The following is a 26,043-nucleotide window of genomic DNA, read 5'->3' as shown; positions in this document are numbered from 1 at the left end:
GTTCATTCTTGCATTTGGGATATGTTGAGGAAATCTGCCTTAGAGGAGAATAAGAAGGATAGAGTGTGAAAGAAGTCGCTTCTAGAGGAAAAGACAACTGAGATGCTGAATCAAAGAGCTATTCTGAAAAATTTTTAAGTTCTCTATGTGTTGAAAACCTTAACAAGAGTTTGATAATGGGGGTGACTGATGTTGAGCCAGATTTGGTAGAGGATTTAGGTTACCAATTACCAAGGCTTCTTCTATATTTGTGTGGGACCTGGTGGTAGAGATGATGGAAAAAAGGTTTGGCAATCAAAATTTAGATATCTTTGCTTTGGGAAGGTAGACAATTCTTATCAAGACTGCTTTGGCATGTATGATAATTTATTTTCTCTCTCTTGAAGGTATCGATAGTGATAGTGAAGTACATTGAAGAAATCCTATAAGACTTTTTGTTGGGTGGAGGAGGTGTTGGGAAGAGATTCCATTTTGTAAAAAGGAAATGCATTTATAGACTTAATAGAAGAGGCAGTTTGGGGTTTGGGAGGAATGGTGATTTGAATTGAGCACAGCATAGGAGGTACATGCTTGGAGGTGCGCCTCTAGGTGAGGCACTCCCAAAATGCCCTGAGGCATATGTTAGAGTCATTCATGCCTCTGAAGCATATGCCTCATATGCCTTTGGCTTGAGGCATGGTAGAGACATACACCTTGTGCACCTCATGTACGCCTCAGACAAAAAGACGGAAAGAAAATAAAGGAAATGAAAAGAAAGAGAAGGGAAAGAAAATGAAAGAAAGAAAGAGAAGGAAAAAGAGGAAAGAAAGATAGAACTGGAAAGGGAAAGGAAGTTTGGCCAGGGGCTATGTACTCCATCCCTTCTTCCTCCTCATCCCCCTCCTCTTAAGGAGGCGTAGCCTCCTTGTGTTCGGGAGGCTTATGCCATTTATGTTTGAACACCTCACCCCTCCAAGTAGTGCAATGCCTCACATCACACCTCCACATTTTAAAACATTGTTGGGGATTTAGGTCTTTGGTGTAGGGTGGTGATGATTTAATATGGGGAAGCAATGCTTGAATGGGATTGAAGGGAAGTCTCCTCTTCTCAAGGTTATGTTCTTGGATGTGCATTATGAAATTTCAACTAGTGTTCATGAGGTCCACTGAATTTGTGTATGGGTATCGAAGACTTGAGGATGAGGTTTTGGGAGATGACTAGTTTGGGGAAAGGAAAATAATTAGCTCTATCTTGGGCTTTACTAGATGAGCACTAGATTGGTAACAATTAATTAATGTTTTGAATTGCGAAGTTGACAAGTGGTGTGGTGCCCTTTTGAAGATCACTTGTGCATAGAGAGATCAAGGAATGCGTAAATCTGTTTTGCAGATTGGTTGTAACCCAGACAATGCCATAAAACGAAGGCTTGAGATGGTGGGAAGAATAATCAGATGGTTCATATTTAGATGCTTCGGATATGCTCTTGTCAGAAATAGAATTGAAGATTCTTAGTTGGGTACATGGTTTAATATGCTGTGACATTTTGGAAATGTCACCCAACATATGTTGATGTCGAGACCCACTGACATAACATTAACTTGAATAAAAAAATACCAAATGTTGGTTGATATTTCCCCTATTTCATTAAATATCGGCCATGTCACTCCAAAAAAACAAAAAAAATAAGATACAATATTTTGACCATATGCCAACAGCCAGAATATTCTTCATGTCAACCAATGTTTTAAAACGCGGAGGCATGACGCGAGGCGTTCTACTACCTAGAGGCGTGAGGCGTAGTTCAGAACACAAGAGGCTTAGGCGTATGCCTCTAGGATGCCTCGTGAAAAAAGCGTAAGAGGTGTCAACGCCTCTGGCATACGCCTCGGGGCGTTTTGGGAGCACCTTGCCTGGAGGTACGCCTCCAAGCGTATGCTTCCCATGCCTTTTAAAACACTGATGTCAACAAAAGGAAGCGCATGAGGCGTATGCCTCTAGCACACTTCATGAAAAAGCGTAAGAGGTGTCAGCGCCTCTGGCATACGCCTCAGGACGTTTTGGGAGCACCTTGCCTGGAGGTGTGCCTCCAGACATATGCCCCCCACGCCTTTTAAAACACTGATGTCAACAAAAAGAGAAGAAGAAAGAATTTAAAAGGAGAAAAAGGAAGACGATTTTCAGTTTATCTAAGCTTTAAAGGTGAGAGGTGAAACTCTAAAAAACTACAAGCATGTATCAAGTGGCCTCTATCCTCAAGTCATGCTCTGAATACATCTGAGCAGGAAACAAGAGCTGCATGATGCTGGGCCTCTGAAAGTCTGAAGAAATCAGCCTCGTATTCATTCATTCAGGTTTGTAAAGTAGCCCTCTTTCTTTCTCACAGTGAATGAGCATGAAAGAAAAAGAGAAAAAATGAAGAGTGAAAGAGGAGATGAGGATTTGACAAGGAGAAATCTTTGTTTTTTTGTTTCTTGAAGTTTTAGTCGTTCAATGGTTGCAACAGTCTTAGCTGCGTCCTTCTTTGCTCGAGTCTTCTTCTTTTTGACAGATTAAGATTAAGGGTTCAATGAATGGTGAATTCTTAAGCCTTTAAGGTTAAGTTATATAGGGCCTTATACAATATGTGATATTGTGATGGTCTATGGACCATTGCGAATACAAAGGCTTTAAAAAGAATCTTTAATACATATATTGTAGTGCATGAAGGTCTATAGTATAATTGTAGATCCTCATTATAAAAGCCAATAAAAAAAGGAACAAATAATAAGAAAATAGCAACTTAAAGTAAATATTTGAGATAAAATATTCATAAAAATGAAAACAAATGGTTAAATTAATTACTTATAAGAATATAAGTTGTTTTCTACTGTAGCTACAGTAGTCCGAACCAGTAAGGAGAAGAAGAAAGAGGAGAGGAAGGAGAATAGAAGAAGAAGAAGATGAAAGAACTGTCGAACCTGATAGCTAAACCCTATCAGTCGACCTCTTAATAGTGATTAGGCTTCTAATTAAATGTACAAGGACTAAACTGCCCCTACTTAAGTATGGGACAGAGAACCTCTAATAAGACTGCCACATAAGCTCATAACTTAACAAAAGGTGAGTTGACTAATCTTCCCTTATTCGGCTAACTCTAACATAAGTAAATGCATAAACAAATTATTTTTTATAATAATAAAAATGTTAAATATTTTATATTGTTTATATGATTTAATTCTAGTTACTTGTTAGAAAAAAAGTTGTATTAATGCTTCTTTTATCATTTCACAGAATAGCATTATAGTATCAATAGATTCTCTTTTGTTGTGTTAATGATGATAAACACCTACTATGTTCTTTATGTTAAAATCTATGATATCCTTTATTCATTTGTGTCTTTTCCCCAAGTCCAGGGTGATTTGGAGTTTTTTTTTTTCTTTTGATAAACTATCTGGTGTTTATACCACTTTTATGCATTGCATTTAATATAAAATATAAATTTGTAGTTACTGTTTGCGAAGAAAAACATTGAGTCAATTCTTCGTTAATTTTAGACGCCCATATGCACCACGAAGAAAGGATTCTCTCTTCCCACCAACATGGGTACCATAGCATGACTTGTCTCTCATTTATGACCAAATAGTTTGATTAATTTTGAGGCATGGTTGGTATTGAATGTATCAAAGACTATTTATTTACTTTTGTTTGATGAAAGAAAATTTACTTATAAATGTTATTGAACTCCTGGAGATTTAATAGAAAATAAATGACTTTCTGGTTTATCATCACTTTTTATTTAATTGGAAGCATTTTCTACCTAGTATTAAATATTGCTTTTGACCTGGTTTGGGAAGATCAGACAGACCAAACAGGTCAAACTCTAAGCTTCTGTAGCATTTTATGTAAATTGACGAGTCTTGACACATTTTTGACATCTGAGATTATAAGCAACAACTTGTATTTGATGCTTACCTTCTTGATCAACTTTTTTATGTGACTTGACTTGTTGGACTAACCTTAATGAACCAGGATGGTTCGGGGGGCGGGGTCAAAGGAAATAGTTTAGTAATCTTTTTAGTTTTATGTAACTTCCTTGGATGGCTAACCCTATAGCTGAGAACATTCAGCGGATAGAGTGGAGTGATCCTTCAGCGGATAGAGTGTAGCTAGAGATGGGCTTGTCAGGAGTATATTGTACTCAATTAATCCTTGTTAGCTATTGTTTCTGTTTAGTGGTTTTCTTTGAATGATCCTGTGCCCTATTCTCTCCCCATCCATCCCCTCCCCCCACAGTGAATTAAAGGAATGTTCTGTTTATTTCATTTTTTGTCTCTAGTACATGTTTTGGTAATTACAGTTTATATTATTTATAAAACCTATTGCTTGATAATGTATGCTGATATTTGTTGAGTACTCTTTGTGTAGGTATTTGAGTTCATTGTTCAGAAACTTTATGCCTTGAGAAAGCCCAAAACAAATATTCAGATCCTTCAACAGAGTGTTCTTCTAAAGTACAAGTGAGTTATGACTGTTTGGATTTTACAAAATGTTTTTTTGTCAAATTTGTAGTTTTTTTTTTGTACATTTCATGTGAATTTCCAACAAAACAAGATGAATATGCTTACTGATCTCTTATTTTGCTTTTTTTTATATGATAATGATTTTTCTACATTAATTAACAAGATAAGAAGGAAATTCCTATTTTGTCAAGGTACATGTTATTTTTAGTACTGCTAGAGTCACTAATCTTACTTTTATTAGAAACCTCTATATGTTCTGTATTTAATATTTTCCAAAGATAATTTCTATGATAATAGGAAGGCATGATACCTGAAAAACTTTAACCAATAGGACCCACATGAATTTGTATGAATACCAATTGGATGGTATTGATGGCTATCAGATTTTTAGGTATGATACCTTTTCAGTATCATATTTGTGCTCTTGTTTAATACAGTTTTCCATCTTTCCTCTACTTCCCCATCTTTTTTATCAAGACTCTTTGATCTTCATCTTTAATGCATCTAACATGATTTTTCTACATTAATTAACAAGATAAGAAGGAAATTCCTATTTTGTCAAGGTACATGTTATTTTTAGTACTGCTAGAGTCACTAATCTTACTTTTATTAGAAACCTCTATATGTTCTGTATTTAATATTTTCCAAAGATAATTTCTATGATAATAGGAAGGCATGATACCTGAAAAACTTTAACCAATAGGACCCACATGAATTTGTATGAATACCAATTGGATGGTATTGATGGCTATCAGATTTTTAGGTATGATACCTTTTCAGTATCATATTTGTGCTCTTGTTTAATACAGTTTTCCATCTTTCCTCTACTTCCCCATCTTTTTTATCAAGACTCTTTGATCTTCATCTTTAATGCATCTAACATGATTTTTCTACATTAATTAACAAGATAAGAAGGAAATTCCTATTTTGTCAAGGTACATGTTATTTTTAGTACTGCTAGAGTCACTAATCTTACTTTTATTAGAAACCTCTATATGTTCTGTATTTAATATTTTCCAAAGATAATTTCTATGATAATAGGAAGGCATGATACCTGAAAAACTTTAACCAATAGGACCCACATGAATTTGTATGAATACCAATTGGATGGTATTGATGGCTATCAGATTTTTAGGTATGATACCTTTTCAATATCATATTTGTGCTCTTGTTTAATACAGTTTTCCATCTTTCCTCTACTTCCCCATCTTTTTTATCAAGACTCTTTGATCTTCATCTTTAATGCATCTAACATGATTTTTCTACATTAATTAACAAGATAAGAAGGAAATTCCTATTTTGTCAAGGTACATGTTATTTTTAGTACTGCTAGAGTCACTAATCTTACTTTTATTAGAAACCTCTATATGTTCTGTATTTAATATTTTCCAAAGATAATTTCTATGATAATAGGAAGGCATGATACCTGAAAAACTTTAACCAATAGGACCCACATGAATTTGTATGAATACCAATTGGATGGTATTGATGGCTATCAGATTTTTAGGTATGATACCTTTTCAGTATCATATTTGTGCTCTTGTTTAATACAGTTTTCCATCTTTCCTCTACTTCCCCATCTTTTTTATCAAGACTCTTTGATCTTCATCTTTAATGCATCTAACATGATTTTTCTACATTAATTAACAAGATAAGAAGGAAATTCCTATTTTGTCAAGGTACATGTTATTTTTAGTACTGCTAGAGTCACTAATCTTACTTTTATTAGAAACCTCTATATGTTCTGTATTTAATATTTTCCAAAGATAATTTCTATGATAATAGGAAGGCATGATACCTGAAAAACTTTAACCAATAGGACCCACATGAATTTGTATGAATACCAATTGGATGGTATTGATGGCTATCAGATTTTTAGGTATGATACCTTTTCAGTATCATATTTGTGCTCTTGTTTAATACAGTTTTCCATCTTTCCTCTACTTCCCCATCTTTTTTATCAAGACTCTTTGATCTTCATCTTTAATGCATCTAACATGATTTAATGAAATAAAAAGGTGCTGAAATAAAAAATCAGTAAGAGAAAAGAATATTTCTTGAAGAAGAAGATAAGAAAGGAGAAAAGGAAGAGAAGAGATTTGAGAGAGAAAAGAGAGCAGTAATGCTGGCTTCCCTCTTCACTATTATTTGTAGTCTGAAATAATAAAGAATACAAAGACAAATACGCCCTTATAGGGCGGCTAACACAAAGCAGCATAAAACAATTAAAATAACTGCTCAAAAAGGACCCAACAAGAGTGTTGTGGTCTCTACTTCCTATCTAAACAATAAATAATAAAAAACTACCACTATAGACTACACGATTTGTCTAAAACCTCAACACTCCCCCACAAGTTGGGAGTAAATGTCACACATCCCAACTTGCGTACATTGTATTCAACCTTATTCTTTGCAACCCCTTTGGTGAAGAAAATCAGCCAATTGTAGTTTAGAGGAGACATAAGGCAAGCAGACTTCTCCACTTGTCACCCTTTCTCTTATGAATTGCCTGTCAACCCCATTGTGTTTAGTCTTGTCATGTTGGATTGGATTGTGGGCAATATTGATTGCAGCTTAATTGTCACAATATAACATCATGGGTTCCTTAGATTTTATTCCAATCTCACCTAGTAGATATCTCACCCAAAGTAGTTCTGAAACACCATGAGCCATATAGCTATATTCAGCCTCTACACTTGATCTAGTCACAATTGACTGTTTTTTACTCTGCCACAAGTTTCCTTCCACAAAGGTGTATACCCCTGATGTGGATCTCTTGTCATCTAAGCAACCTACCCAATCTGCATATGTGTAGAGCTCCAAGTTTAAATTTTCATGGTCTGAGAAAAGAATCCCTCTGCCATGATGCTTCTTTAGGTATGCAAGTATCCTCTCAATGGCTTCCCAATGCTGAATCCGAGGAGCATGTATATACTGACTCACAACACTAACAACATAGGAGATGTTTGGACCTGTCATACATAAATATAGTAGCAGGCCTACCATCCTCTGATATCTTCCCACATCTTTAACCAACTCACCATCCAAAGCATTAATTCTATGATTTGGGTCAATAAGAGTATTAGTTGGTTTAGTTCCTAGCTTCCTAGCTTTCTTAAGTGCATCAATCTCCTTTAGATCATTTCTTGTAACAATTATATCATCTACATATACAATCAATACTGACAAGAGTGCCTCTCTCCTTTTTACTAAGAGAGTATGGTCGGATTGAGTTTGTGTGTACTCAAAACGGATATGTCCTTTGAACCTATCAAACCATGCCCTAAGTGACAGTTTCAAGTCATATAGTGATTTCTTCAGTCTGCAAACTTTTCCCTTACCAACACTCATAAAAACTAACTAGAATGCCCACATATACCTCATCTTTTTGATCACCATTAAGGAAAGCATTTTTAACATCAAGATGGAATAGAGGCCATGAATAGGTAGTTGCTAGGGACAAGAGACTCTGAACTGAGCTTATCTTAGCAACTAGTGCAAAAGTCTCCAGGTAATCAATACCTTAGGTCTGTGTATACTCTTTTGCACCAACCTTGCCTTGTACCTCTCTATGCTGCCATCAACCTTCACAGTGAACATGCATTTGCATCCGACTGTCTCTTTGTTTGTAGGAAGATCAACTATTTCCCATGTCTATTTTTTAACCTAGGCTTTTATTTCTTCTTGCATAGCTAGTTTCCACTCAGGTTTGGAGAGAGCCTCACTAACATTCCTGGGTATAGACATAGAATCCAAGGATAGATGGTGTGAAATGCAATGGGTTGTACACTTTCTCTTCCCTTTGTGGAATGCAATGGGAAGATCAAGATCAAAGGGATCAACTGCCACAATAGTGTTAGGTACAAAAACATCATTATCTGGGGAAATAACAAGCTCAGGCTCAAGGGTAATACCTGGAATTGTATCAGCCAAACCTAGGATCTTAGATGGACTGATGGAGAGTGGTGCAAGTTCTTCTATCTAAGCATGTGTAGAGTCAACCCTCTTTTGGTGGCGCTGATAGACCTGTGAGGCTGGCCGTAGTGGATCAGGCAGTGGGACTGTAGTTGTTGATGGTGGAATAGGTGGATCGGATGAAGGAACAAATGACACTAGAAGAGGGACAGATTGCTAGTTCTCCTCCCCAAAACACTCCCCCTAAGGGAAACCACTCAAGAAAAAGAAAGTAGACTCAAAAAAGGTAACATCGATAGTAACAAACCTGCTCCCCGAAACTGGATCATAACAACAATACCCCTTTTGGTTTTGAGCATACCCAAAGAAAACACATTTCTTGGCCTTAGGATCCAATTTCTTGTGATGAGGACCAAGAATGTGAACAAAGGAGACACCCAAAAACTCTCAAAGGTCTATGAAATATCTCATCGTTTGGAAAAAAAAGCAAGTTGAAAGGTGCCTTAAACCCAAAGTGCATGAAGGAATACGGTTAATCAGATACATGACTGTAAGAATTGCATCCCCCTAAAAACGAATAGGAACTGAGGCACACACCATAAGGCTCCTTGCCACCTCCACAATGTCTATTCTTCCTCTTTGCTACCTCATTCTGTTGCAGTGTGTATGCATGACTACTTTGATGAATCATACCATGCTCCAAAAAGTATGAGGACAAGTCCTTCTGAAAGTATTCTCTATCATTATCTGATCTGAAGATTTTAATCCTCAACTCCAAATTGTGTGAGAACCGTCTGATTGAACTAGCATTCCAAAATGGGTACTTCATCACGTGATATCTCTAGATATATCCAAGAGTACCTTGTATGATCATCCACAAACGAGAGAAAATAACGGTAACCGCCCATGGAAGAAATGTGGTAAGGACCCCATACATCAGTATAAGCAATATCAAAAACAAAGAAACTTCTATTATTACTTGCTTTAAAAGAATGTCTACAATGTTTTCTTAATTGATAACTTTCACATTCCAAACTAGACAACTGAACATACTCAAACAACTTTTGAAACGAAAACCTCAATGAAATGAAAGAAAGATGATCCAAACAATTATGCCCGAGCATAGACCTCAATGAAATTGATAAAATTCCTCAATTTTATTAGACCTTTGGGCTTGGCTACTTTCGTTGTTTGGGCGTAGTTGGAGTCTACTAGCAAAAATTCACATGCTCTTCAACCATTCTACCTTTTATTGGCCTACAACAATAGGGAGAATTATGTGGAGACGTGCTGCCTTGATTTGGACTCTTTGGGAAGAACGGAATATTAGAATTTTTCAAGAAAAGGAAATGAGCAGTCAGGAATTGAAAGACTGTTGTTAAATAGGGCAATACCTTGGCTGAAGACCTTGGAAATCTTTCATCAATTCTCCTTTAATGACCTTTGGAGAAATTGGTCAGCAGTAGCGAGGTGTTCATCTCTAAAGGACAAATTAATTACAAGCTGGACTCCTCCATCCAAAGACTCACTAAAATTGAACTTTGATGGAAGTAGCATGGGTAATCTAGGATTATCCGAAATGGGAGGTGCTTTGAGAAATGAGAAGGGAGAGATTTTGTTGCTCTACTCAGGTCCCTTGGGAATTGGGGACTCCATCACGGCAGAACTTTTAGCCGCTGTACAAGGGGTGCAATTCGCAAACCAGCTGGGGGTACAACACCTAACAATCTAGGGGGATTCCAAAGTGGTGGTGGGTTGGTTGAAAAATCCTGAAGAGGCTATGTGGCATTACAAGAATGAAATGAAGAAATTTAGTTGGTTGACAAGGAATATGTTGGTCACTGTACAGTGGGTGGGGAGATCAGCAAATACTTTGTCAGATGTGTTAGCTAAGCAAGGGGTAAATAGGGAAGAATTGTTTTGGGCTTAGTTGTGATTCTTGCTTTTCTTTCCTAGTTTACTTGTAAGATTCAAGGAGGGGTTGTAGCTCGCGCCTCTCCCTGGGATGTTGTATGAACTCACTATAAATCTGCTTTTGAATTAATAAATTTATTATCATTCATCAAACAAACAATTATGCCCGAGCATAATCTGACTCACTGACTTTGATCCACTACTACTGCTACTAACATGATGGCTTTGATGTCTTGGAATCTCATCCAGAAGGTAGACTCCATTCACCTCACGACCACTCCCAATCGTTCTCTTTGGTTCAAAATCATGCAAAACACAATTATCAGGAAGAAAGGTCATTGAGCAATTCAAATATTTCACCAAAGAGCTTACTGAAAGAAGATTAGTGTGGAGTTTAGGGACATGTAAGACAGAGGATAAAGTAATGTCATTAGTCACTCTAATTGTCCCTTTCCCAGCAATGGGAATATGGGAACCATCTGTTGTAGAGACTCTATCTCTACTAGAACACAATTGGTAAGAACTAAAGAGGGTAAATATATTGGTCATGTGCTCAGGTGCTCTTGAGTCTATAATCCAGGGAGGTCTCTCCTTACTTGAGGTGGATACATGATTTGCAATTGCATATGAACTACCTGTATGAGCAAATGAAGTAGTATGGTTGGCTCCTGCACTGTTCCACCCATCTGAAGAACTAGAATTGGCTGAATCCTTCTTACTCATAAGCTGTCTATACTTTTCCAATTCAATCCTCACTGTTGCTGCTGCAATGGACTCTAGATCAACTTGGGAGAGGGGTCATGAAGGGTCTCCTGTAAATCCCACATTTGCATTACCCTTCTTGTTCTTGATCCGAGCTGGTACGAGACAAAGGAGATGTTGCCTAGCAATGTCGAATTTAGGGTAGGCCCAACCAAGAACTCAAAAGCCCTATTCTTTCTACCATCCCTAATAGGTTAATGCATCCTTCATACTCTCCCAAACCACAATTTCTAAGTGGTCAATCTCCTGCCAAAGAGTTTTCAGCATGGAGAAATAGGTGGCAAGAGGTCTTTCCTGTTTTGTACTAATCACTTGATTCCTTAAGTAATGTGCTCTAGCTACATTTTGTTTATGGGAATAGGTTTCAGTCACTCATCCCAAATCTCCTTTGCAATATTAGCCACAAAATATTTTTACCAATGTGAGGTAACATAGACTTACACAACTAGGTCATTACTATGTAATTCTTCTGTACCCACTAGGAGGGATCTATATTAGGTTTCTTCTCCTCCCCAGTGATGTACCCCAGTTTCCTACGAGCACCAATGGCCATCTTGGCTAGTTGTGCCCATTCTAGATAATTTGTACCATCAAACTTCATTGTAGTAATAATTCCAGACCCAAAAATATCACTACTACCTCCAATACCCAGACCCATGTTATTTGTGGACTTCTGCTTCGTACTCCAACTCTCCATTTTACTTCAAACAATTCAAAAGCAGAAAAAATTAGGTAGAGAGCCTCCAAGATCAAAAGCATAAATCTCTCTCCTCCCACTCTCTCACCAGAGAGAAAAGTGAATCGACCACTACAGAAGGCCCAGAAAATTCCAGAAACCTAACCGCTGCCCCCTATAGAAAACCTAGAGCAGTCCAACAATACCTGAGTGCCCAAAACATAGATCACCCTCCTGATGAATAGATTACACAAAAAAATCCAAAAATTGGGCAATCTGAAGTAGATCGATCAGCCCTTTATCTCCTCATGCAATCGGCTGATCTAGGACTACACGAAAAAACTTCAAGAAATCCTAACCTTGCTCCGATACCAAGTAGAAAGTCGCTGAAATAAAGTAACTCAATGGTTTGGTACCATATTGATATTATATTATTTCCAAAAAAAAAACCATCAACCCCTAAGCTTGTTAAACTACTTAAAGTAACTCAATGATCAAGTGAGACCATGCCCTTTGTAACCATGAGTGCTTGGGTTCAAATCTTCACATTCCCAAAAGTATTCACAAGGTGCCAACCAGCTGGTTGGTAAGGTCTCCTGCTAGTCATAGCATTGACTTGGGATCAAATCCCGTTTGCACCTGGGTAGGGGGATGGGCTACCCCCATTGTATAGCCCTTCAAAAGAAATAAAAAAAAAAGAAAATTTCTTGAAGAAGAGGAGAAAGGAGAAAAGGGAGAGAAGAGATTTGAGAGAGAAAAGAGATCAATAATGCTAGCCGCCCTTTTCACTATTATTTATAGTTTGAAATAATAGAGTACAAAAACAAATATGCCCTTGTAGGGCAGCTAACACATAAAACAGCAAAAAACAATTAAAATAACTACTCTAAAAGGACCCAACAAGAGTGCTGTGGTCCCTACTTTCTATCTAAACAATAAATAATAAAAAACTACCACTATAGACTACACGATTTGTCTAAAACCTCAACAAATGATTTAAACAAAGCATGCATATTATAATATTATTACTATAACTGCATGCCAATTGTATGTATCAAAGCATTCAGGCTAGGCACTAAACCAAGGCCCTTAGTCACCTAGGTGGCACTACAGTGCTGCTCCCCAAATATCTCCTACAGACATGGTTCAAAGTATCGATATGCCCTTCCTTGTGTATCGGCAGTGCACTTTTATATTTTTTTACTTTTTCAAAACTTGGTTTTTATGTTTTTAAGTCTCTCTCTCTCTCTCTCTCTATATATATATATATATATATATAGCATGCATATTATAATATTATTACTATAACTGCATGCCAATAGTATGTATCAAAGCATTCAGGGCAGGCACTAAACCAAGGCACTTAGTCACCTAGGTGGCACTACAGTGCTGCTCCCCAAATATCTCCTACAAACACGGTTCAAAGTATTGATATGCCCTTCCTTGTGTATCGGCAGTGCACATTTATATTTTTTTACTTTTTCAAAACATGGTTTTTATGTTTTTAAGTGTCTCTCTCTCTCTCTCTAGAATTTTTCTCTTTTTTTGATTTTTTTATAATTTTAATTCCATGCCATTTTTGAAACAACCAATGAGATGCACTTTCCCAATAACCTAAATAATCTTTTCTCCTAAAATTTCTCCTAAACTACCTCCCCCACTTTCTCCTAAATTATCTCTAATTCCTATTTATCCTCTCCCCCACTTTAAAATATTTATTAAAAACACAAATTTTTATATTTCTACAAAATATATCACGAAATTATGTACTAACAATTTAAATTCTGTTTTTTCGGTTTATCAATTTAAATGTTATTCAAATAATAAAATTGAACATTAAAAAATAAAATCTTATTTAAAAAATTTAATAAATAAATGTTTAAATAACAAAATATTATAAATATATAAATAATTACATAAAAATATTTAGTCATATGTAATAGCTTTAAATAAATAAAATTCAAAGAACAAAAAAAAATAATTTTTTCTTATTATTTAAATATTTAAATATCTAAATATTTAACATAAATAGATTTTATATTGAAAATATGGAATAAATTTAAAAATTTTCTTAAAAGTAGAAAAATAATTATAACATAATATTGAAATTAATAATAATTTAATTTCTTACAAAATTAATAATGAAATTATGTATTAATAGTATAAACTATAATTTTATGGATTATTAAATTCAGAAAATAACAAAAAATGTTAAATATTTTACGTATTATTTAAATATTTAAATCACTTAATATTTAACATAACTAGATTTTAAATATCTAAAATAACGAAATTATGTAATAAATTTAAAAAATTTCTTAAAAGTAGAAAAATAATTATAACATAATATTGAAAATAATAATAATTTAATATCATACAAAATTAATAATGGCGTTATGTAATAATAGTATAAATTATAATTTTATGGATTACTAAATGCAATAAATAATTAATATTTGACATATTATTTAAGTATTTAAATAACTAAATATTTTAAATAACAAAATATTTAACATAACTAGATTTTAAGTTAGTTAAAATAAAGAAGTTATGTAATAAATTTAAAAAAATATGAAATGTAGAAAAATAATTATAACATAGTATTGAAATTAATACTAATTTATTATTTTACAAAGTTAATAATGAAGTAACATTAATAATAATTCAGTATTTTTACATAATACTGTAAATAACTAATTTCATTAATCTCAATTAATAATTCATGAAAGTAACTTTCATAAAAATTAATATTTTTTAATAATAATTTTAAACTCTTAATATATATTTTATATTTATTTATATATACTAAAATTAATATCTATTGTATTTTTGTAATTATTTATTGTTTTTGTGATAAATGTATTTTCAATAGTTATGTATAATTTTTTTTGTTTTGTTATTTAACAAAAAACTTTTCAATAATTATTGGAGATTAAACTACTATTATTGAAAATTTTAAATTTTGTTTATTGTACTTATTGTATTTTTGTTAAAACTTATTGATTAATATTTATTAGAGATTAATCTATTATTTGAGATTATATTATTTATTGACTATTTTATATATTTTTAATACTTATTGTATTTTTGTAATTATTGTATTTTTTGTCATTATCAATATATTTTCTATAATTGTATACTTCCGCTATAAATTTTTGATAATTATTGGAGATTAAACTATTGTTTAGTAGAGATGAGACTATTAATTTAGCTGAAATTATGAGTTGGTTAGGTTTGGTAATAGGCTATTTGGCCAACCAAATTGACTTGGTCAGGTTGGGGAGTTGGTTAGCTGAAACCTACTGACCATTTGTGAAAACCAACCCACTCAAGGTATATCGGTTTGGGTCGATTTTTTGGTTTGCTCAGTCGGTTCAAAATATTTAAACTTATAAATTGAATTTAAATTTTAAAAATTACAATACAATTGTTAAAAAATAAAAATTAAATTTATGTTATAAAACATTTAAGACTAAGAAATATGGGAAATTTCCCACTTTTCAATGGCTAGGTCATCCAATTTTGGTCGATTTACATATGGCCAAAGCGAAACTGATCCAACTTGGTCGAGTTGGGAAATTTTTGAACCAAAGCCAACTTAAAATACTAGAAAATTGACCAACTCGGGTCGAGTTGAACAGGTTGGTTGGTTTCATCAGTTTGATGGATTAACCTAATTGAAATTAATTATTGTTATTTTTGTATTATAAAAAATTAATTAAAAGTAGTATATAAAATATGAATAATTATTAATTATTTAAAAAGTAGAAAATATAAAACAATTGTTTACTTTTATGCGTTTCTATTAGGGTCATTTACTAGAACACACCTTATAGTTTTACATATCTACTTAAGCCTACCTTATAGTTTTCATTTACTAAAATATACCATATATTTTACAACTTATTTACTTAATCAACCTTTCATTAATGAGTGTTTGTTTTGCCATTAGGCCCATATTTTTTATTCCAAAAATACCCTTAACACTTTTTTGAACAGAAAACAAAATTGACCAAGCATATCCAATAGAGTGGTTGCCTGTGCTTTATTAGGGGCAAAATCGGTATTTTTATTTATTTTTTGATTAAATTTATTTAAATGAACATTAGGGTCGACACTATCATCTAATGGAAGATGATTAAATCCATTGCAAATTATAAGTGGTGTTTTAATAAAAAACAAACTATAGGGTAGATTTTTGTAAATCCATGAAACAATAGGGGTGTTTTAGTAAATAACCGTTCTATTATTTAGCTTTTGCTTAACAAATCCAGTGCATCGCATGGGTCCCCGTTAGTTTTTTTTTTTTTTTTTTTTTTTATTAAAAAAGGGGTTCCTGATACACTTGATATGATACAGTACGCCCGATATGTGGCGTATTGTATTGAATTTTTGATCCTTGCCTACAAATAGTGTTTAGTGGATTCTCCTAAATGGATGGTGTTTGTGTTGAATACATGTTGGTATTGTTCTTTCTCATTGTCTTTATTAAAAAAGGGGGTTCTTGAAACACTTGTAAACAGGTGTATCGGGACCCCAAAGATATGATACAGTACGCCTGAATAGCATTGGTTCAAAACACTTCTTTTTACACTGTTAAGGGTAGTTGCCTGACATGTCTCATTGTCTTTATTATCATTTTATTATCTCTCTTTTATTTGCTTTTATTTGTTAGTATTGTTCCTTCTCTTTGGTGAGTGAAGGACATGGCCAATTATGTCTTTTCATTATTGTTACTTAAGTGTAGATTAGTCACTACATTTTATTACTGAAGAGCGGTATTGATGTAATTTCTTCAGTTAAATAAGATTGATATTCATAGAAACCTAGCCAATTGGGAGACCATCCAATTCTCCCATTTGGCAATTGAGTTCTCTTTCTCTGAATTGTCTACTTCTGTTTTATTTTTTTCTTGTCACAAATTAGATTGGTTTATTTGGATTTCAGTTCGATTTTGTTTATTTGGATTTCAGTTTGATTTGGTTTTGTTTTTACAAAATTTCGGTTTTCAGGCTCAATTTGGATTGGTAAAATTTCTTAACCAAACCGAACCAAAAACCAAATACCAAAATAGCTGAATAATAATAATAATAATTATTATTATTATTATATTTAATTATAAATATTAACAATTGTATTCCATATAACCGGATGATCTTTTGCTCTTTAAAATCGATTTAAAACCAAACAAACTGATTTAATTTCGTTTTAGAACTGTGTTCAATTCTGTTCAGTTTGTCAAAAGGATCAAGCCTAAAGGTAGGTTGTAGGTTAGGTTCCCAATTCCAATCAAACTGAACTGAACTGACCAAATGAATACCCATAATTAAAAAAAAATTGAATTTTTGTAATTATAAACTTTGTATAATTATATATTATCCATGTCTATCATATTAAATTAGCCAGACTTGGATATTAATTTGTTTGGATATGGTCAGGTGCCAGTCTGATCCGATTAATGTATTTAGATCATCTGAATCCAAAATAGTTGGATTAGATCTCAGGTTGGGTGTTGGATTTTATGTGTCCATTGACAGCCCTATCTGTATATAGCCGACCTCTCCCATGACCCTACATATATCATCATTAGGTTTTCAGGTCCCAAGTCTACAATCGATGGTTATGCATTTATTCTCTATATAAAATAGCAATATTCCATTATCTTCTAATGCTTGGGCGATTAATATGGTATGGTTTTGTCAATCCTTTTTGGTCTTATATGATATTCTAACACAATGTAACATCGAAGTGTAGGTATGTGGTTCTTTTTCTTAAAGAGCATGGAAAGGAGGTGTATATGGAGGTCCGTGGAGCATACATTGACACAATGAACAAGGTAAGTGCTACCAAGTCAGCCCTAAAATTTTGAGTGTAAGAATTACAAGGACCTGGTATTTATCATGATGCTTATGTTATTTGTGCCTTTGTGGCAAATGTAACTTCATTAACTATTTGAAAAGAGGAGATACATAAACGTAAGAAATAAGAAAGAAAAATGTGAGGGTAAATCCAACATAAAATAATGAAACTACCCCCTTCCCCCAATAATAAACTGGCCCATATGAATCAAAGGTTATCTGACTTCAACCCCACACCCCACCCCAATTATCAATGTGAGTTGACAGCCTTGCCTCTTCTTCCTCTTACATCTGTTTATTGATGTGACCTCCCTTACCTTTCTGAGTTGAGTGCAATATTCTCTGCTCTTTGTCTACACATGCAGTTGCAACATCAGTTCCCTCCTTGTACTTCACCCCTCCTAACAAGTATTCAGATGATTTTCTCCCTAGATGTAACCTTCATTTAGAAGGATTTAACACAGATTGTAATTAAGCAACATTTTAAAATGGTTCAGTTTAATGAAGATAAAAAACATGCAAAATTCAACTCTGCAGATCCCCTTCCTGATGTCTATGGGAGATAGCATGCTCTGATAGCAGGATACCTTTACATGTCTAAGCATAAACAATTTTAAAATATATGTAAAGTATGAGCAATGCACATCAAGAGTTGGTCAAGTATGTACTATTATGTAAGGTTGTGACAGAAGCAGTGGAGTAAAAGTTCATGCTTCTTAATAAAACTTTTACTGATCCATTAATGATAGAAAAAATACCAAAAACTCTGAGAAGAACTACAAGCTGTAAAAAAATGGTCAATTTGACCTAGTGGCATACATGGCCAAAGCCAAGTTTTAATGCAGCAGATGCAAGCTCATTCTTTTTTCCTTGCTCTTATACCAATTAGTATAGGGACAATGTGTAGATGAAGAACCAGTAAAAGAGACAAGGGTTTGAAGGGAAGTAATTCTGGACTCTATTTTCTCTCTTCTCTCGATTTCTGTCCAGATAAATTGAAAAAAGTAACAATAACAAGAAATTTAGAGGCTTGTCATATATACATAAAATGTATACATAATTATAAGTACCCCCCAGGTGCTCACACACAAAATGGTTTCCCAAAGTTACAACTATGCTCATTCTAGACGAGTTGGTTTAGTTATTCACTATGATTTTCTATAGTATTTGTCATTTTAGAGAAAGTGTACTTGGGAAGTTTACAATTTCATCATTATCAAAATATGATTTTTTTCTTCTGTTTTCAGGTTTTGAGTGCACACTTTCATGCTTATATACAAGCCCTGGAGAAGCTACAGCTGGATATAGCAACAGCAAATGATTTGATTGGAGTTGAGACAAGGGCTACAAGCCTCTTTTCAAGAGGAAGAGAACCTTTAAAGAATCGGTCTGCTGTTTTTGCTTTGGGGGAGAGGATAAACATTTTAAAGGTCCCTACTTGCAGTGAGACGTAGTCTTTGATGATAATATATCTTAAATTTATGCATTTGTATTGTTAATAGGATCTCTTTTCTGCTCAGCTAAATTGATTTTCAATCACTTACTCTATTTTGAACTTGTCTGTTATTCTTCTATCATAATGGTCTTCAGAGTTTTCCTTCAAATAATTTACCGTAGTTCTTAACTTCTTTTTTTTTTATTTGAAAAAGGCAAAGTATGGAATTTCTCAACTTATTTCGAGATATAACATCTTCAGTTTTCTATTCAACTGTGGTTAGGCTAGAAAATGAAACATCTTCAGTTCTAAATATGACCTATTTTGTTGTTTTGATAATTGAATTATGATTTTATGTTTTGTTTTTTAGATAAGTATGACCTATTTTGCTTGCAATGCAATTTCATTATCAGTAGAATGAGAATTTTATTCTTATCAGAGAATTAGATACAGAAATGCAGCAATTAGAAAACAGACATTGCACCAGAAAGTGTTACAGAAAAGCCCAAAAGAGCCGTTGCCTTTGAACTCCCTGTTTGGCTAGAGGATCAGCCATTCCATTTACAGTTCTCCTGATCCATGTGAATGAGGCATTAAGTTCCCTTGCTATACTTACTATCTCCCTTAGTGGATGTCTATATATCCAAGGAACATTCCCGCTTGATTTGGTCCAAGGTATCAGTTTATTTTATTCCCTTCTATGTCCACGTTTTTAAGATCTGCTTGCTTGGCAAGTTTTAACCCTTGTAGCAGAGCTAATAGTTCAGCTTTTAGAGAATCACTTTCTCCTGAAGGTCTTGAGTACATGGCCAATACTTTGCTTGAGGAATCTCTGAACCCACCACCAGTGCCTGACATACCCGAGTTTCCTATAGAACTCTTATCAAAGTTCAGCTTAATCTTGTTGGGACTGGGGCCTTCCAATCCATCACTTGTCTTTCTTTCTTCTCAGCAGTGTGTGCCACTTCATTCCACACTCTTACTATATCAGAAATTGAGAAATTTTGAAAGACACAGAGTGGATTTCACCTAGTGTGCAACTTTTATCTTTATGGCATCCACTAGTTCTTATGATCTATACTTCTCATTGAAAATTCTTGCACTCCATTCCTCCAAATTGTCCACACCGCCATTGCCCTTACTGATTTCCACATAACCGTTCCTCTTTTTGTTGGCTGCCTAAGAAAGTTTGGATTGAAGAGGCTTTCTACATCTTGGGGAGTATACCACCTGCAACCAAAAAGAGAGCAAAAAGATTCTCAAACAAAAAGAACAAAATGGCAATGTATTAATAAATGGGATAGGGATTCACCATTTGCAAAGAAAAAAATGCACATATGAGGGGAGGCATTTATTTGGCCTCCTTTTTTGAAGCATGTCATAGGTGTTCACCTTCCCAAGAAACATCTCCCAACACAGAGCTTAGACTTTGGTGGAATGGGCTTGCTCCCAACCTCTTTCGCCGGAAAATTCTCACCCCCAACAGGAGTTTGTACAAGGGTATTGAAGAAAGAAGCACAAGTAAATGTGCCATCAGAAGAAGCAGACCATATTCTAGTGTCCTCCAAAGATTGACCAAGTAAACTGACTCTAGTGTCCTTTTTTGAAGCATGTCATAGGTGTTCACCTTCCCAAGAAACATCTCCCAACACAGAGCTTAGACTTTGGTGGAATGGGCTTGCTCCCAACCTCTTTCACCGGAAAATTCTCACCCCCAACAGGAGTTTGTACAAGGGTATTGAAGAAAGAAGCACAAGTAAATGTGCCATCAGAAGAAGCAGACCATACTCTAGTGTCCTCCAAAGATTGACCAAGTAAACTGACTTAAGAGACTCAAGCAAACAAATATGGGACTCAGATTCATTATCCCTCAAACCCCTTCTGAAACAAAAATCCTAACTCAAACTAGAGTTAGATAAGCTAACGAAATTTGAAATGGGTTGTAACTTGTAGGTAGAAACTGAATAAAGGTCAGTGAAATGGGAACACAAAGGAGTACCACTCGGCCAATGAACTTTCCAGAAAAGCACCCTAGAACCACAACCCATATCATATCTAATGAGATTAAAAAGGTAGGACATACCTCTTGAATTGCTTTCGACGAAGAGCTTGAGGAAGATGTGGATGCTGTCTTTTCATCCCAGCCATTGTTCATCAGCCCGTGAATGCTTTCTATCACCTTATGCCACAACCTATCACTTTCCAAAGGAAACCTCCAAAGCCACTTTCCTAGCAAAAAAGTATTCCTGTGGACTAAGTTTCCCAATCCTAAGCCCCCTTTTTCCTTTGTTTTGCTTACTTGTTCTCACTTTACTAGATGATCCCACTTTTCCTCCCCAGGTTCCCAGAGAAAACCTCTCATAAGTTTTTGTGGCAAAATAAAGAGGAAGAGAAGAAGAAATGAAGAGGGAGAGAAGAAGAAACACTTCTGTATTGATAACGTGTTGATAAAACATGTTGAGATGCAACTTAAATAAGAAAAAATAGGAGAGACAAACTCCTAGGATCTCTCTCAATTACTCATAGAATCTCTCTCAATTAGGGATTGATTAAATCTTTCCCTTAATCCTAGGATATGACTTTCCTAATTTTATTCAAATCTAATCTTTTCCAAATTTATTCAAATCTGTAATCAATCAAATCAAATCTTTCTAAATTTGCAGCAAATCATATCTTTCTTAATTTGCCGCAAATCATATCATGCCCAACTTGCTAACTTGAAGTTCAAATGGCTGTCTCAACAAGCCCTTAGTCAAAACATTTGCAACTGAAGGGATGAGAGATCCATCCCATGGACGCCCAAAGATTGCGGAATAAGGGGCGAATTTCAAAAATTTTTCCTCTCCCTTCAACTGGGAATCACATTCTCTATTTAGAAAATCATATTTTCAAGGATCATTCTTGAACCTTAAACTGAACCAGATCTGAACCAAAAGGAATAGGAGAGAATTATACCTGATACGGAGAAGTAATATCTCCCAACGAAGGTGTTCACACCCAAGGAAGGATCCAAAGGCTGCTCCCACTGAAGATGGCGCAGTGCAGGATGGAGCAGAATCAGCAGTGTTCTTCCCCAAGAACTCTGTCCTTCGCAAGAATCAGTAGAATGGTACGTGAGCACAGCTTCCTTTCAATCCTTTCTCAAAGAACTGAAGTCAAGATCCAATCTTGACTTCTCCCACAACTGGAGATCGAACTGGCAAACAGGGCGGCAAGAACAGGGAGGCGGCAAGAGAGTATTCGCAGGGTGCAGAAAACTCTCTTCTTTATTTCAGCACTAAAGAGGATCTGATGTATGTCTCCTAAAGGCTGCCGCCCCCTCCTTCATTTTGTTAACTTAAAAGATCAGCTCCTAATCCCATTAGGAGCTGCTTATCCAAATCACATTTGGATCAGCCTTCTCTTCTAGTGATAAGGATAAACCCTTATCTTATCTGCAGATTAGATTAGCTTTCTCATAATCCCATTAGGAGGTTTCTAGATCTGAATCACATTCAGATCTGGACTCTCTGAGTGGATAGGATTAAGACCCTATCCTATCTGCTAATCCATCTCAGAATTCGCCCCTTTAATTAACTAAATAAATAGCCCAGTTCGAAATGGGATTTAGGCCCATTAAGCTTATGTGCTCACTTAACCTTCCTAACTACTGCCCAGTTGGGCTTCCTTGTATGGCGTGGGACCCAAGCATTGATCTACACATCAACCACATGGGTTCGACCCAGCCTTTGTTACAAGGTCTGGTCGAATACACTGTTAAAGACAGTGCACCCCCTGAAACCCATCGAATGGGCTCTATGGGCCCAACACTTACCCTAAGTGGTCCCTGGGCCAAGCCACCTTGTAACACACAGGGACCGTGTGCAGATGCAAGAATAGCCCATCAGGTATTATCCTCAATGGTCTTACACTTAACCTCTCAGCCCTTAATGATCATACGCTGCCCGACAAGAGAGGACTTCTCCCTCGACTGTAAGGAATAGTGTTGCACTCTCCACTTATATGGATCCCGGGAATTAAAACCTTTTGCAAACAATTTAGAAACCATAATATATACTTTTATATCTCATATAAAATATACTTTGCAAAACAAATCTCAACGGTTGAAATCGGTTGCCGGCAGTCTTGGTTTCCAACAGTGAGAGTGCATCCCCGATCATTACCTTTGTCCGACAAAGGGGCTGATCCTATCACTATGATCACCCACTTGGATGAATTCTCGGATTCTCCCAACATACCTAGGTTTTGACCCCCCCTAAGGATCTCACTGATTGGTACATCAAAGACAACCCGATCCGACACCTAGTGCAGTATCATAATCGAGTCTAGGGGTCAGGTGTAACTTTCCAGTTTTGCCCATCAATCTCCAAGGTCCAGGGCAATACTGGAAATCTGGTCCAGTTCAAAGATTCAATTAATCCCACACTGTATGTGCCTAGGGTCTTACCCTGGCAGCTAAGACAGGCCACCCCAACCGACTTGGTGGCACCACAGTGTCAGCCTTGTCAGGATAGGTCTCCCCAGACCGACCCATTGGCTGTGAACATTCTAAACTAACACAAGTCTCATTAAGTGTCCAGTTTAAGGGTATTACACAGAAACATATCAAGGAAACATGAATCAAATATGCACTTTTATTCATTTACAATAAACTCATAAAGTACATCATTTTGATTGAAGCTAAGGGCATACAAAACTGTCTAACAACAACTTGCTATGTGGTTGGTACAAACAGAGTGCAAATTATTCCTTCTTCAAGTTTCTCCTTTATAAAGTGTCTGCCAATCTCAACATGTTTAGTCCTGTCATGTAGAACCGGATTATGAGCAATGTTGATAGCTGCCTTGTTATCACAATACAGTTTCATAGGAAAACTCACTGGTCTCTTAAGATCTACTAGCACCCTTTTTAGCCAAAGAACCTCACACACTCCTTGAGCCATTGATCTGAATTCAGCCTCAACACTACTTCTAGCAACTACACTTTGCTTCTTGCTTCTCCAAGTAACTAAATTGCCCCAAAGAAATGTGCAGTACCCCGAAGTTGACCTTCTATCAGTGATTGAGCCTGCCCAATCTGCATTTGTATACACTTCAACCCCTCTCTTCTCATTTTTCTTGAAGAAGAGTCTTTTTCCCGGTGTGCCTTTTAGATACTTAAGAATTCGATACACAACTTCAAGATGTTCTTCGTACGGGGAGTGCATAAATTGACTCACCATGCTCACAGCGAAGGCAATGTCAGGACGTGTATGTGACAAGTAAATCAATCTTCCTACTAGCCTTTGGTATCTATCTGCATCTACTAGAACCTCATCTTTAACTTCTCTGAGTTTAGCCTTAACTTCTATCGGAGTGTCTGAAGGTTTGCATCCACTCATTCCAGTTTCTTTCAAGAGGTCTAGAATATATTTTCATTGTGAAACCACAATGCCCTTCTTTGATCTAGCCACTTCCATTCCAAGAAAGTACCTTAGTTGCCCTAAGTCTTTAATCTCGAATTCCTTGGCTAAGTTCTACTTTAGTCTGCTCATCTCTTCAATATCATCTCCAGTCAAGATTATGTCATCAACATAGACAATTAGAACCGATACCTTGTCTTCGGTGGATCTTTTTGTGAAAAGGGTATGATCAGATTGTCCTTGACTATATCCTTGACTTTTAACGAACCTTGTGAATCTTTCAAACTAGGCTCTGGGAGATTGTTTAAGTTCATATAGAGACTTTTTTTAGCTTGCATACCTTAGTTCCAAACTTCTCAGTGAAACCAGGTGGAGGCTCTATATATACTTCTTCTTCCAAGTCTCCATTCAAAAAGGCATTCTTCACATCAAACTGATTCAGTGGCCAGTCAAGGTTAGCTGCAATAGATAAGAGTACTCGAACTGTATTTAGTTTCGCCATTGAAGAAAAGGTCTCATAGTAGTCCACTCCATACGTCTGAGTAAAGCCTTTAGCTACTAGGCGAGCCTTATATCTTTCCAAGGATCCATCTGAGTTGTACTTCAGAGTGAACACCCATTTACAACCAACAACTATCTTTCCATCCGACAGATCCACTTTCTCCCAAGTAGCATTCTTTTCCAAAGCTCCCATCTCCTCAAAAACATATTTTTTCCACTCAAAAACATTTAGAGCCTCCTGGATACTGTTAGGAATGGAAGCACTAGGCACTTGTGAAATAAATGTACAATATGAAGGTGAAATATTTTTGTAAGATACAAAGTTTGACAGAGGATGTTTTGTACAAGACCTAACACCTTTCCTAAGAGCAATGGGAAGATCAAGTTGACTGGAAGAATTAGAATTACCCGGAGGAATATTTTCAGGTATTTTTGGAGAATTATCATGAATTTCATGATCCACCCTCAGATTAGATTCTTGTTGATGTTGTGGAATAGTGCCTCTCCTTTTCAGTGCTAGATGTTCCCTTGAATATCAAGGCCTTTATACTGTTTCGCACACATCTCTGTTGTTTCAGCTTTTTTATTTTGAGATGGCATCACCTAAGGTTGTTCATTTTCAATATTTAATTCATTTGTTTCCACTGATTTTGTATTTTCTGCCTTAATTTCTTTCGGTCACTGGTTGTGAGGAACATCATTATGGACAAATTCAAACATTAAATCAGAACCAACTAAAGGACCATCTTCAGTAGTGTTGCTCTCCTGAAGATGGGAGTGTCTGTAGTAGGAGGTTCCTTCAAAGAATGTGACATCCATAGTCACAAACATCATTTTCAAAACTGGATCAAAGCATTTGTAACCTCTCTGATTAGTGGGATAGCCTACAAAAATACATTTATGTGCTTTTGGATCAAGTTTTGAACGTTTAGGATCATGGTTATGAACAAAGGCGACTTTTCCAAAATTTCTTAAGAGAATGTTTGTCACTAGCTGAGAGTTTGGAAAACAGTCAATGAAAACCTGTATGGGTGTTTTAACATCCAAAATTCGTGTAGGCAGTCTGTTAATCAAATAAGTGGCAATTAAAACAGCTTCTCCC

At 35.5% G+C, this 26,043-nt stretch overlaps 1 protein-coding gene across 3 annotated transcripts in view; it reads left to right on the top strand.

Annotated features, from left to right (window-relative positions):
* The window catches only part of LOC148849241 (vacuolar protein sorting-associated protein 52 A-like), a 117,336-nt gene that overhangs the window by 69,480 nt on the left and 21,813 nt on the right, over positions 1–26,043 (top strand). For all 3 annotated transcript variants that reach the window (XR_016100870.1, XM_088950290.1, XM_088950289.1), the window contains exons 11-13: positions 4,385–4,476; positions 17,501–17,582; positions 18,852–19,034. Coding sequence is in view for 2 of the 3 variants with exons in the window: in XM_088950290.1 (XP_088806416.1) it covers positions 4,385–4,476; positions 17,501–17,582; positions 18,852–19,034 (357 nt within the window). In the remaining variant the exon portion in view is untranslated. The remainder of the gene's footprint in view (positions 1–4,384; positions 4,477–17,500; positions 17,583–18,851; positions 19,035–26,043) is intronic.

Source organism: Nelumbo lutea, chromosome 6 (genome assembly GCF_056320005.1).
Source record: "Nelumbo lutea isolate HS-2025 chromosome 6, American lotus-T2T, whole genome shotgun sequence".
In the NCBI taxonomy this organism is placed as follows: domain Eukaryota; kingdom Viridiplantae; phylum Streptophyta; class Magnoliopsida; order Proteales; family Nelumbonaceae; genus Nelumbo; species Nelumbo lutea.
The sequence above is the reverse complement of the archived record's forward strand: the minus strand, read 5'-3'. Positions and strand labels throughout refer to the sequence as shown.